The sequence below is a fragment of the Falco cherrug genome, chromosome 5, assembly GCF_023634085.1.
Source record: "Falco cherrug isolate bFalChe1 chromosome 5, bFalChe1.pri, whole genome shotgun sequence".
NCBI lineage: Eukaryota > Metazoa > Chordata > Aves > Falconiformes > Falconidae > Falco > Falco cherrug.
Window position 1 is genome coordinate 4,306,426 of NC_073701.1, and position 12,767 is coordinate 4,319,192.

The following is a 12,767-nucleotide window of genomic DNA, read 5'->3' on the forward strand; positions in this document are numbered from 1 at the left end:
GTTGGTGGAATTTCAAGAAAAGCTCCTAAGAGATATTTTTTGGGTCTGGCTTGTGAGTGGCAATGTAAGAATGTCACTGGTTGGGGCACATATTATGGACAGGAAAACGCTGGAGGAAAGACCCCGTAGTGGTAAACTTTGCTGCACAGCCAGGGCTGGACTGCCTGGGCCCTCACATGTGTTTTGTGCCCTTCTCCACAATTTTTTTTCTTTTTTTTCATATGAAGACATGAACATCACCAGCGCTTCTTGTGACTTTCAGTGGAGACGTGTTGCAAATGTTACATTCTCCAGTAACGCTTTACCCCACGCTGTCACTGTTAAATCTGTCTGCTGTCAAACTGCAGTGGGGTGTCAATCCTCACATCTTGTTGATAAGGTCTGGGAAGGATTTGGTGGACGTTGGCGGCACCACCCCCTGGACTCTGCTGAGAGCAGCTGTCCTCAGTGAAATGGGGAGAGTCCTGGTGGTGCCGAGTTGCTTGGAGATAGAAAAGCCTCGGAACGTGCCCGTGTTGATTTTGTACATGCTGCTTGGTTTGCGCTGCCGAATCGGTGCACCCGTCGTGCTGCTGGGCTTGCGCTCTGCCTTTCAATAACTCTTACATACTTTTGGAATCCAGTCGTAGTGTAGGGAGGTTCTCCCATATCTTGGGCAGGAGGGATCCGAATTTTCTTATGAGGGATTTGTACACCCAGTCTGTGCTCTTGGGGGCGTTCAGGGGGTCCATAGGAGACAGTGACAGCTGCCTTATGCTTTAGACCTCTGCTGTCCCACGGTTGTGCCCGTGCAGAAAAGGCAGTGTCACTCTCCTGACAGACAGATGAAGCATTTACTTGGGTGCTTCTAATGATTTCTGTGTCGCAGCCTTCTCACTCATTAAAAATACACCCCACCACCCCGCCCAGTGTTAAGCCTGCCTGTACACTACTGGGAACTGCTTCCCGTATACAGCTGATCCTCTCCATATGCTTTCACGGCTGCCTGCATGTTTTCCATAGAGTTTGCAGAGTTTTTGCTGGCAGAAAGCATTGCCTAGAACAGGTTCCCACTGCAAGCATCTCACCTCATTAATCTCCAAAACATAATGCCTTTACCAAGTTTACAGCTGCCCATGGGAACCTATCTGTAATGCACACAAATTCCTCACCTTGTACCTCATCTGTTCTGCTGCTTTCTGCCTTTCTCCCCAAACCTGCATGATGCTCCCCTGAATGTGTTCTTGTTTTGTGCACCAGCTGCCCGAAGGCCGTGGCACCAGGCACTAGCACGGCAAATGCTGTGATGTGGTGCCCACGCTCTGCCGCAGCTCTTACCTGGGGCGGCTGCTCCCCACCTTCATCATCCTAACACAGAGTGATTTGCCTTGAATGCCCCTGCAGTAACCTGCCTGGCCGTAAATTGGAGACCTTTACAGCTGAAGGTTTGCCTCGAACGTCTTTTTTTAGCTTGCCCAGTATAATTCTCTGCTCTGTGAGTGCTTGCAGATACCGTTGCAGGTTTTATTTCCAAAGCAGACTGCATTGTAATTAAGAGGCCCCCAAATGAACTCAGCCTAGCAATAACAAAACGTAATAAAGTGAGCTCCTAACAAGACTGATAGGAGAGCAGTCAAGCTGCGCTTGCCTGGGATGTTTCAGCATCCACATAGACATTTTCCCTGACGGAATAATGGCAAGTTTCTTTCAGCTGTTATGTTCACCTTCTCTGCTAGGGTCTGACAGCTGCTGTCGCCTCAGAAATCACCAGTGAAGGGGTGCATCCTTGTCTGTCCAGGCACCAGCTAACTGATAGAAGCTTTCATCCTGGAACATTTTCAGACACCTCTAGAGAGGAAAATCCTGCCACTGACACATGCTGACCATAGAACCAAATAATGCAACCAACATCAACTGCAGGTTCGATCCTTTGCTTCCTTCCCACAGGCAGGCAACTCTGTATAGCTGCAGTCTGTGAGAGAATGCAGAAAATCGGGGTCTGCAGCATGACGTTGATGCAGACATCCAAGTTTTGAGATCTGGTGCCTTGAGGTACTAAAGGCACCTTTCTCTCAAGTAGAAGCTGTTTCGCAGCCAATACCTACTGGCTAGACACTCTAATAGTTTGTTGACTTGCAGCTAGCCTGTTGGGCTGGGAGGCTGCTTCTCTGCATTACGGCCCATCTCTGGTGCAGTCTGGTCTTAGCTTGCTCTGGGGTATGTGAGTGAGCTGCTAGCCCTGGCTCCAGCAGTGCTCCAGGAACCTCTTTGAGTGGTTCTTTAGTGTTCTGAATTTAAAATAGAACTTTAATGTTCTAAAGTGTTCAGAGTGGTTCATTACTGCATCTTGCCTTCCTTGTCTGGGAAGGTGTAGTGAAAAGCAGCTTGCTTGTCATCATGTCGTGGTCATCATGCGTCTGTGACAGAAGGTAGATAGTTGTCTAAAGGGCAAAGGATCCTGGCACCCCACAAGAGTCTAAAGTTCTTGTCCAGGCAAAGGTCAAAACCCTTCCTCAAAGGCATCCTAAACCCACAAGGTCTTGTGCGCTGCTTGTTGGCTGACAGATGGTACAGAACAAGAGTAGTCCCCTCTGTGTCCAAGCCCATGTCAACTGAGGGAGCCGTCGGCTGCTGCCTTTGGTGAGGCATGGTGGTGAGGACGTGCATGCTAGCAGGGACCACCCCAGGGCTGCCTCCGCACCTGGGAGCAAACCTGTGCACAGGGGCATCCCGCTCGCCCTTCCACCTGCTCCGTGCCAGGGGATGAGGCAACTCCTTGGCTGGGTCCTTGCAGGCAGCTTCAGTGGGAGGGAGCAGGCGGGTGGCCGGTGTCGTGCCGGAGGGAGGTGGCAGCGCTGGCGGGGGTGTGGGGCCAGGCGGGAGAGTTGTGTTGCAGGACAGTGCAGTTGTGTGAGTGGCTGTCAGTCTCCTGCTATCTCCAGTGGACTTGACAGCTGTGCAAATAGTGCAGGCAAACTTATCCGAGAGGAAGTGACAGTGAGGAAATGGAAAAGTCTGGAAGCGTACCAGGGAGCGAAGTCTCATCATAATATACCCCCAGGCCAGATCAGAATTACTTTAGTGCAATGATACATTTTTTTTTTTTCTTCTGCTTTCCTCTTAGGGAGGAGATGCTACAGATCTTGACTGGTATTGCTGGATATGTAAAATGTCATGTTGCACAGTTGAAAGAGATGCTGGCCAAGGGAAAGACAAGGCCTGCACAAGAAAGCTGGCTTGAATGCGCATTTTCAGGATAGCAGAGCCTTGGCTTTCTGGACTTAGCCTGTTTTAGAATTCTCTTATTTTTGCAAAAGGAGCCCAAGTCCTTCGGGGCTTCTGCTGGCCACCCACAAAGTCCAGGAAGGAGTTTCCCCTACACCCTCATATTCCCATACATATTTACATTCAATACTGGAGGGATGTGCGTTGTATTTTCAACAGGATCAGGTTTATTTTGGTGTAACAGGGCAGGATGTTGACCTCTCTTAATACAGCCCGGATGCTGTGGAGATGTGGTAGATCCTATGGTGACCATCTCTCTCTTCCTCTTAGAATCATAGAATTGTTTCGTTTGGGAAAGACCTTTAAGATTATCAAGTCCATCCATTAACCATTTTACCAGACTGCCAGAAAAACAGCATCTGGTTTTGATTTTCACCCTCCCTGGGAAGGGATGGGAGAAAACAGCACGCTGGGCAGCTGTGGTGGTACCACAACTATCATCAGGAAACCTTTGAGGCTGGTGGGTGTCTCTGGCTGGTGGGTCACGTCATGCTTGGGGACCGACATTTGCCTGCAGTGGGGCTGTGATGACCAAATGCTTTTCAGCTTTTTTTCCCTCTGCATCACGATCTAAATAAATCTCAGAGAGCGAAAGGCAGTTATGATCGTTTATCATTTGATGAGCTTCAGCTTTGTCTCTGGCAGATACTAATAGAGAAAACGTTGTCATCCAAACTGAAGCAGCCTTCAGCTGGAGTTAAATTACAGCACTGTTGAAAAGCGACAGATTTGGGAAGAGAAAATAATAACAGGTGGGCAGATTATTAAAATACAATGCAGACAATACCTGGAGGGTAAATATAATCAGCTTTGGATGGCAGTGAAATCTGAGGAGCGTTTTGAAAGCAGAGAAGGCTGATATACATGTGCCTTCACAGCAAGGACCCCTGGTTACACAGCTGGAGAGTTGATATCTTTATTTTAGCAACTTGTTTTCCATCGTACAGGAATGCTTCTTGTACCTGCTAACTCACAGGCTGCCTGGGTGCATCATACTTCATCATGTTTCACAGTGGGCTTCCCGCAGCATCCCAGAAAGCAGAAATATCTTGCTGCAAAAGGAAATGCTTTGGGAGGCGTTGGGTTCCACGGCTTGCCCTGGGTCCTGTGAACCACTGCACGGCTTTAAGCACAAGCAGCACCAGTGTTGCCCACCCTGATCCCAGAGGAGCAATCCCACAGTTTCTCTGGGTACAGGCGACATCCCTCTTCTGCTCAGGCATCTTCTCCACCTCGTGCACAGGCTCAGCTTCTCTCTCCCAGCCTCCTGCCCCATGTATCAGGTGAGCTTTTTGCTCTGCCTGTCCTGCATGCTTTCAGCTGTTTGTTCTACCATACGTTTACTTCAGAGGGCCGTCTGGGGAAGACATATTCACGCCAATAAAACTGATAAACTGCCAGAGAGTGAGATACAGTTTTAGTAACTGGCATAACAGTGAATTTGCTGACCTGGCACAGGGAGGGGAAAGGGAAAGGCTGGTGAATTAATTACAGTGCTGAAGCAATGCTGAGGAGAGCCTGGCTTATCTTGGAAGTGGTTCAGTTACTCAGATTGAGATATGCGTCCAACTGTTGTACACCTCAGGAGTTAATAAATGCATCAGGGCTGCTTAAGGTGTGGGTCTGGTCGGTGTAAGCTCTTTTGAGACCACGCTGCAACCCTCTGCCTGCCCATCCATGGCTTCCCCCCACCTCCCCTGTCCTCGCATTTGCAATTGCACCCCAGAACTGATTCTGTAGATAGCTGCACAGTCACTGAGGCTGACGTGAAGGATGCCATGGCAAGGTGTGGGCAAAGTCAGGGCGTCAGCAAAGCGTGATTTCAGCATGTTTTGATTCCTGTTCCGAGCTCAAATCCCGGTTCTAGCTCTGCTGCTGACCTGGGTGAAGGCAGGTCACCTTTCCGTGCCTCAGCGTGGTCACCTTGGCCCAGAAGTGCTGCTTTCCTCGTACAGCCATGTGGAGGCACCCAGGGCTGCTTGTGACCATCCTGGGGCAGGGGGAAAAGGTCCCACTGCTGCCGTGGTCAGTGGCGCCTGTCGCAGGTGGTATCCCCGGGTGCTTTCTAGTTGACTGCACAAACCTGGTTCCTGCCTTGTTTTTGCAAAGCTGAAGCTGTCTCTGGAGCACCCCAGCTATGTGTTGGTCCCCTGTCCCACTCGTGGGGCTAGAGGAGGAGCACTCGTCTCAGCACTGGTGCTTCATCTCCTGCGCCTCATCCCAGGCATCAGCTTGGGGAAAACAAATGGGAAGTTAGTATCTCTGGTGGAGCACCGAATGAGGTGGCTCCAGTGCCTCCCAGTTTTCTGAGAAATTTCGGAGTAATGCACAGACTTGCTACCCATAAGAGGCTTGGAGGCTCAGGGGCTTGGCAGTGGGTGCCAGTTAGAAGAGAAAGGCAATGCGTTGGACAAAATCTCCAGAGATTTCAGGTATACCATGACTCTAGAAGGAAGAGTGAAAGGTATATTCTGTCTAAAAGTCAAAAATAATTATTACTGTAGTGGCATGATACCGTTACCTCTCATGTTTACAAATCCTCATTGCCAAAGGAAAAAGAATTGAATACATTTTGAATACAAATGGTCTCCTTAGGGGTCATCTTATTTGTGATGTATGACTGATACCTTGGCCAGACAAAGGTTATTGCAAGAAATAGACTTGACCTTTTAAACATACAACAGAGATTTGCAGCAATAGTGTGCACTGCACTTTCTAAATGAATGTGTTAGCAGACAATGAAAACAGAGGAGTGCATCTAATTAAAAATGTATGTAAAAGAAAATAGATGGAATAAAAAAGGGTAAACAAATATTAGAGATGATAAACGTATTGTCACAACAGAAGTTGGAGCCAGCCAGCACGGAGAGGGAAGGGTCCTACATGGAACAAAAGCAGCCATTTTGAGAGCTGTGCTTAGCCCTAAATTGCAAAGAAATACAAAAATAAAATGCAATTATGACTATACAGCTGGAGGACAAAGCTATTATAATGATGGTGCAGAGCCATCGGTAACTGTATGATGAGAAAATGCAAAAATCTTTCTGCCATCTGGTCAAGTCTAGTATTTACGTAGTTCTCATTGTTAATGGTCCTCACATCAAGTATGTATTGTAAGGCTGCATCCTTAGCAATATTTTAAGGCTGGATCTATAGCAATAGGATGTATGATCAGGCGTGCAATCAAATGCACACAAATCTCTAAATTTCTCATCAGCTTTTTAGGAAAGCATTCTGCCTGGTAGACAGATAAAATACTTTTTTGCTTGTCTGCACTTGTCAAAGTCTCTTTGGCTTCAAATACCTCTGAACAGTCTCCCCTGAGCTTGGCTTCCTGTTTTTGCTGTCCCTCCTCTGTAAAATGAATGTAAGTTATTGAGCAAGTATTGGCTTGCTATTAGTCCATCCAGTCAGACCTGTGGAGGGGTGAGGGGTGATTAAAATAGGGAGCATGTAATCACCTGAGCTGGAATTTAGTCATGACACTGGGCTTATCACATTTAATCTTATAAAAGAAAGGACCGCAGGATCTCTGATGGCTAGAAGTGGTCTGGTCCCTAGCTTTACCTCTGGACTGAAAGCTTGGGTGTCCAACAGCATGGCTGTCCTGGCCCGGGCTTGACAGAGAGAACAACCTGCTGTCAACACAACCTTGGGCAGCATTTTATTTTTTGACATTTTGCTATAGGTTTTTGCCTGTTCAGGCTCGGTGAGTGTGGGAGCAGAGCCAGTGGGAGGCCTGGCTGTAGCAGGGCTGTTAAAGAAGGGTGGCTACAGGTTTCTTCTGGGATGATTGCTTTTGAACGTCTCTTGGGGTGCCTGAAGGGAGAGGCGATGTCAGAGAAGAGGGGACCAAGTATGGGCTGGAGCGAAGCAGGTCTGTGAACTCGGAGGTGGGATCACCCTTGCTGCTGTCGTTAAGAGCTCTGGGGCAGAGCACGGGAGGATTTCAGCCGCTGCATTGCAGGCGTCTCACAGTGAGATGCCCATTCACAGAGACGCAGTTCCCCAGCCTGGTCTGACCTCTGTGTGCTCCACTGAAGAGGGCTGAGCGTGTGCAGCGGAGGGATGCTCTGGGCTGTGTAAGCACTTTTGATGCAAAGTGATGGATGCCCAGTGGTAGCTAGCACGGATGACTACCTGGCATCAAGCTCCCCGTGGAAAACACTCTCTGGCCACTGTGGGCCCAGCTGTCCCTGGGGGTGCTGTGGAAGCAGGGTGACTGAAGTCGTGCATTCGGTCCATGGGGACCTGCCCTTGGCCTCAGCAGGTGCAGCAGACCCCCAGGTATGGCAGGGGCACAGCCACTCCGAAAGGGTCGCTACCTTCCATCGCTGCACCGGCAGCTCTGCTGGCTGTGCACTGAGGACACAGGAGGAAGAACGAGCTAACAGTTTTAGTTGACAGGGCTGTCTTAATACCTGTGTAGATCTATAGGCAGAGTTGCCTGAGGAAAGATGAAAAATTAATGGGGACATTTTCACCCTGGCTGGCTCACATGCCATTTTAATCCTGCTGCCAACATGATGGGCGTTTCTGCCTGAGAAGAAGTGTTGAGTGAAATCCAAATCGTTTGACAAGGAGCAAAAACAGCTACTGATGGAGCCTGGGGCAATAAATCAGTTTGTAAACATTCTGCACTTTGAGGAAGGTCTGTACACAGATTTTGTTTCTAATGGTGGCTTGGGCAAAGGTCTAAGCACCTCTGAAGCGTAGACTATCTTCAGCAGGAGGCAGTTTCTTCTGCAAATGAGGAGAAATGGGGTGGCAGTGGGGAACAGGCATAGCATAGCAGGGAAGCCGGTTTTATTCTAGATGATGAAGGCTTGGCTTGTGTGTAGAGTAGCACCCATGTATCGCAAGGTAGGATTTGTGCAAAGTGTGCAAATCTTTTGTCAGTTCCTTTGGTGGAAAATTCGCACCTCAGTGCTTAGAAGGTAGGTGGCTTGCACGGTGACAGCTAATGTCAGGGGAAGTTTCGTAAAAGCAAGGGCTGCTGGATTTTGGATGGAAATGCTGAGCCGTGTGGTGAGCTCAAAACCTGGGATGAAATCGAGGATTACTTCTGGGGAGGTGGCAGTGGGATGTATAGGTGCAAGAAAGTTAGGGCAGGAATTGGGAAAAGAGTATTCAAGGTTTGCCCAGCCAAGTGGTTCTGGTTACAGCACCAGCTCCCGGGGACTGCTGCCTGGGAGCTGGGGGCACAGCAACCAGTGAGTGCACCCCAGGGCTCGGGATGAGCAGGGACACGCTGCTCTCCCTGTCAGCCTGCAGCAGCCACTGTGTTACCCCAACTCGTTCTTTGTCAGCCAGGCAAAAGGACTCATCCTCTTTCCAGAGAGATCAAGCCTGAAAAGTAAAAATAGTCCGATTTGGACTGGAGCTTAAACCTAAAGTGATTACATGACTTCTATTAAAGCAAAAAGCAAACAAACCAACCCTGTTTTCCGTTGGTGATTACATAACTCACAAATCAGATGAATGGGCAGTCTTCAAAGCCATTGCCAGGGTAAAGCACCTGGACAGCTCAAACCCAGCGGCCACGTGCTGTGGCAACTGGTGCTCCGGTGGAGGCTGAGCCATGGAAACACGGCTCTCGCCCTGCCTGTAGTTTGCAGCTTGCTGCTCCTGCTTTGCAAGGGGATGTGTGCCTTTTCCCAGCTTTAATTAGATGACTTTGTAACCTGTCCCTCAGCATTGTGCTGCTCTCTCTGTGCTGGAGGGTGTAGAGCAGCTCTGTTGGGCACTTGGGCTTCGGAGGACCGCTAGCCAACTGGTTTTGCCAGTGTCTGTGCAGCAGTGCAGGCAGCAGGGAAGCTGTGTTTTGTACTGGGAGAGAGCCCTGAGAGAACAGTAGAAGAGGTTACATTCCCAGATCCTACCTACATGCACAGTACAATGTAAATAGTCCTGAAGAGCCGCACGGACAGTCGGTGTGAATGGCAGACCAGGATTTCACTGCAAAAAGCTTCTGTGAAAACTTGTGTAAATCAGACCCTGCTGGGGTCCTGCCATGGAGATTTCCCATCGTAGTACAGGGAAGTTTACCTCAGTGAAGCTTACCCCAGGTGATGGTTTTCCTGAATCAACAACAGTTGAGAGATGGCTGCGTGTTGTGGCTCGTGCTCTGGGTGATTTCTCAGGTGCCTTTGTCCTCATTGCAGGTCACCAGTCAGTCTCTCAGCTGGAAGTTGCTGCTGAGTCTGCTACATGGTTTTGTAAACACTGAGGATGGATGAAGGATACGAAGGAAATGATGAAGGATATGATCTCTCATCTTTCTGATACATAGCTTGAGGGCTTTGGATTTTTCCTGGTCTGAAATCCTGCTGGAAACCTGGCTTCCACAAGGTCATCACATAGCAGCAGAGTTGAGTGCAAATCTCTGAACTCAAGGTCCTTTTGGCTGTAGGCTGGGGGTCCAGCAGGTCCCTGGCCCCGACACGTAGTAAGGTGGTGGTGGAAGAAGTGAATGATTCCCCATCACTTGGTTTGCCTGCTGCTCTGGAAGTGAAGTGTTGATGCAAGAGACAGCCAGCATGGCAAAATCTGGTCTTTAAAGGCTGTTCTGGGGAAGATAAGCTTGTAGGGGATAATGGATTTGTTGGGAGCACGTAGGTAAGGCATGAAGGTGTCATCTCAACGGAGTTATGGGCAGGACCAGGAGGACCCCTTGTCCACAGTGATGAGTGGGTAGGGGTTATCTGCAGGAGTGGAGCCAGCACTTGGGTTTTAACCTGCGCATCTAGCAAGGACTGAGCTCACGTGCCAGGTTCCAAACGTGTGTGTGTGGGGGTGAGCCAGGGCAACAGCCATGAAACAACTGAGGATAACCCTGCAGTGAAGGTACTCATCGGGGGGGAAGGAAGGAGCACTGAGCTGGGCTACTGAGCCTGAGGCACTGACAGGGGAAGCTGAGCAGTCCAGCATGTCGCCTTGCACATTGGTGATGGTAAGAGCTCTTTGCCCTGTGCTGCTGTCCCTTTTTAGGGTCTCTTTCTTGCACTGCAGCCTCCTGGAGTCTTATCCTCGGGCTGTTTGCTTTGCACAATGGTTTCAATATTTCACTCCTGTCCCCTGTCCGGGGAGAGTTCACAGTCAGGACTGGGTAGAAACAGGAGCTTGTGCTCCTTTATGTGAGAGCATTGGCCATCCTGCTTCCAGCAAAACGGCCAGTGCCTGATACTTTGTAGGAAGACCCCACCACCAGCCCCACATGCCTACATGTCATGGGATAGACACAGGAGGGCAAAGCTTTCTTCATCCGCCTTGGAGCGGGTTTTGAAGCAGCCTAAGATAGGCAACAGTAAATTAGTAAGGAATTGCCTCCATATGTTTGTGTGCATGCATATATGTATGTGTTGATTTGTGGATGTCATCTATTTCTCCTCAGTAGTCCTCCCAGTTCGTTGCTGCACCAGTTCCCTGCTGAAGTCGGGTGATTATTCTGTGGCCAGAGTGGGCTGAAGGTGGAAATGATTTTATTTGGAGAAACTCCTTTACCAAATACAGCACTTCTGCACACCTTTTCCAGGAAATGTTTTTTTGTCTTCTTCTGTGAGCGTTTACCATCGCCTGTGCAGATGAGATCTGTTACTATATTCTGCTTTGTGCTCTGTTTTGCTCCTCTATCTCCTCTCAGATCAGCTGTCTTCTTCCTTCTTCCCTTCCCATTAGGCTATTACCTGATCTCTCTCCTAGTACTGCTGCCATCCTTGACACTAGCTGCTGCCAGGCTTGCAGAATTCCAGCAATACTGACACATTTCAGCTTTTATTATTTTTTTTCCCTTCCTTTCAAGCACACTTCAGAGGCAGAGCTGGATGTTTGGGGATGGCTGGGGGGTTCCTGAGTTTGCAGCAGGTTTTCTGCAATGAGTTGCAGAAGGCATTTGCAATGGTTGCTCTCCGAGGGGTGAGCAGACCAGTTAGTCCAGAGACAGGTGACCTAAACCCAGAAATGTAACTGCTGGTGTGGTTAACTCCTTAGTCACTGAGCAATAATATCTGGCAAATGTGTGACTACCCAGCTTTTAACTGCCTCCAACATATCGCTGAAGTGCGAAGGGCCCTGTTGTCTCATGTGCAGCTGCTACAGCCTCCTGACAGCTCTTCTGCTTCAGAGACTTCTTGTAGAGTCATTGATAGTTATGGAGGTGGGGGGGAGGAATATAGGAAGGAAGGAGCTGAATTAAAGCGCATTTTATGTAAAAGCAGTTAACGTAGATACTGCATCCCCAAGTGTAGGATTCACATTGCATTCAATTTGCTAAAAGCTTGCGTATAGGTGGCCCGGCTGCTGCCCCTGTCAGCATGTCAGTGCCTGGCGCTCAGTTGCTGCAGAGTACGCTGGGTCTGCCTGATCCACTTGGGGAGGGAAGCTGCCTGTGGAAAGCAGCTGATGAAATACAGACATAATCCTGCTTCCAGTAAACCTATCTGGGAAAACGGCTGTGTTTCTCCAAGGTAAGGCAGTGCCAGCAAACCACGGTGCTCAATCTAGGCACTAAAATTTCTTGTTCCTGACGTATTTAAAGAATCCTGCATTATTGATCACGATATCCGTCAGTATCCGTTTCTCTAGGCAAGTTGATTGCTCCAGCAACCTGTATTGATTGCATTTATTGCCACATTATCGAAGGTTGGTGGCTTTTTTTCCCGAATGGCTCTTCCTAAATGTATACTTTCTTCTACCAAATGATGCATGTCTCATTCTGTGTGTCTCAGAGGTGCACTGCATGAATGGCACCCTTATGGTGGTGTTCCAGTTCACTGGCAGGCTTTGTCCTTCCCCTGTTACCCCGTATTTCTCGATCACTCTGTTACACATGTGAAAGTGCCTTCTGTTACGTTAGACCTGGACTGGCCACTGGGTAGTGAAGCAGATCCATTGCTCTGCTGAGTCTGGTATATCACACACAAATTATATCTAGAGTTACCTCCTTATAGCTTTATAGCTTTTTTTTTTTTTTTTTTTCTCTGTTCACAGTCTCATCAGGTTTCTGCATCAGTGGTCTGTCCCATGGTAATGCAGAGCAGCTGGATCAAAAGGGCTGCAACCACAGGTGAGCTCTGTCTCTCACAGAGCAGATGAAGCACAGAATTCTGGTCTGAACCGTGATGGGGCATAGCACCATACTCAGCTCCCTGTGAAAGGTGAAGCACCAAAGCCCAGATATGAGACTGAACTCCCCCAAGGCTCCTGAATTGAGGGGTCCAGCCCACCAAACCAGCCCTTTCACCAGCCCTCCCCAGTGTGTCGAGTCTGATTGATCTCATTGCCTCTGTAGTCCCGGCACCTTAGTGCTACCATCCTGCCCGTGCCATGGGCCTTGCTCATCGCGGTGCTCCAAGAGATGCACGTAGGGTAGCCCTCCGAGTTGTTCTGGTGTGCTCTGCACTAGAAATGCCTCATCTGCTAAGCGGAGGGTGGGTTTCTTTTTTTTCTAGTACATCATTGGTCTCATAAAAGACTAAGTGACTCAGTTCAGTGGTGCAGAAAAA

General features: G+C 49.0%; 1 protein-coding gene across 2 annotated transcripts in view; it reads left to right on the plus strand.

Annotated features, from left to right (window-relative positions):
- Positions 1 to 12,767, plus strand: part of IGSF11 (immunoglobulin superfamily member 11) — a 107,528-nt gene that overhangs the window by 44,401 nt on the left and 50,360 nt on the right. The window contains exon 2 of one of the 2 annotated variants that reach the window (XM_055712777.1): positions 12,253 to 12,328. The exons of the other annotated variant lie outside the window; for it this stretch is intronic. Coding sequence (XP_055568752.1) covers positions 12,286 to 12,328 — 43 coding nt within the window. The 5' untranslated portion in view covers positions 12,253 to 12,285. The remainder of the gene's footprint in view (positions 1 to 12,252; positions 12,329 to 12,767) is intronic. 2 annotated transcript variants of the gene reach the window in all.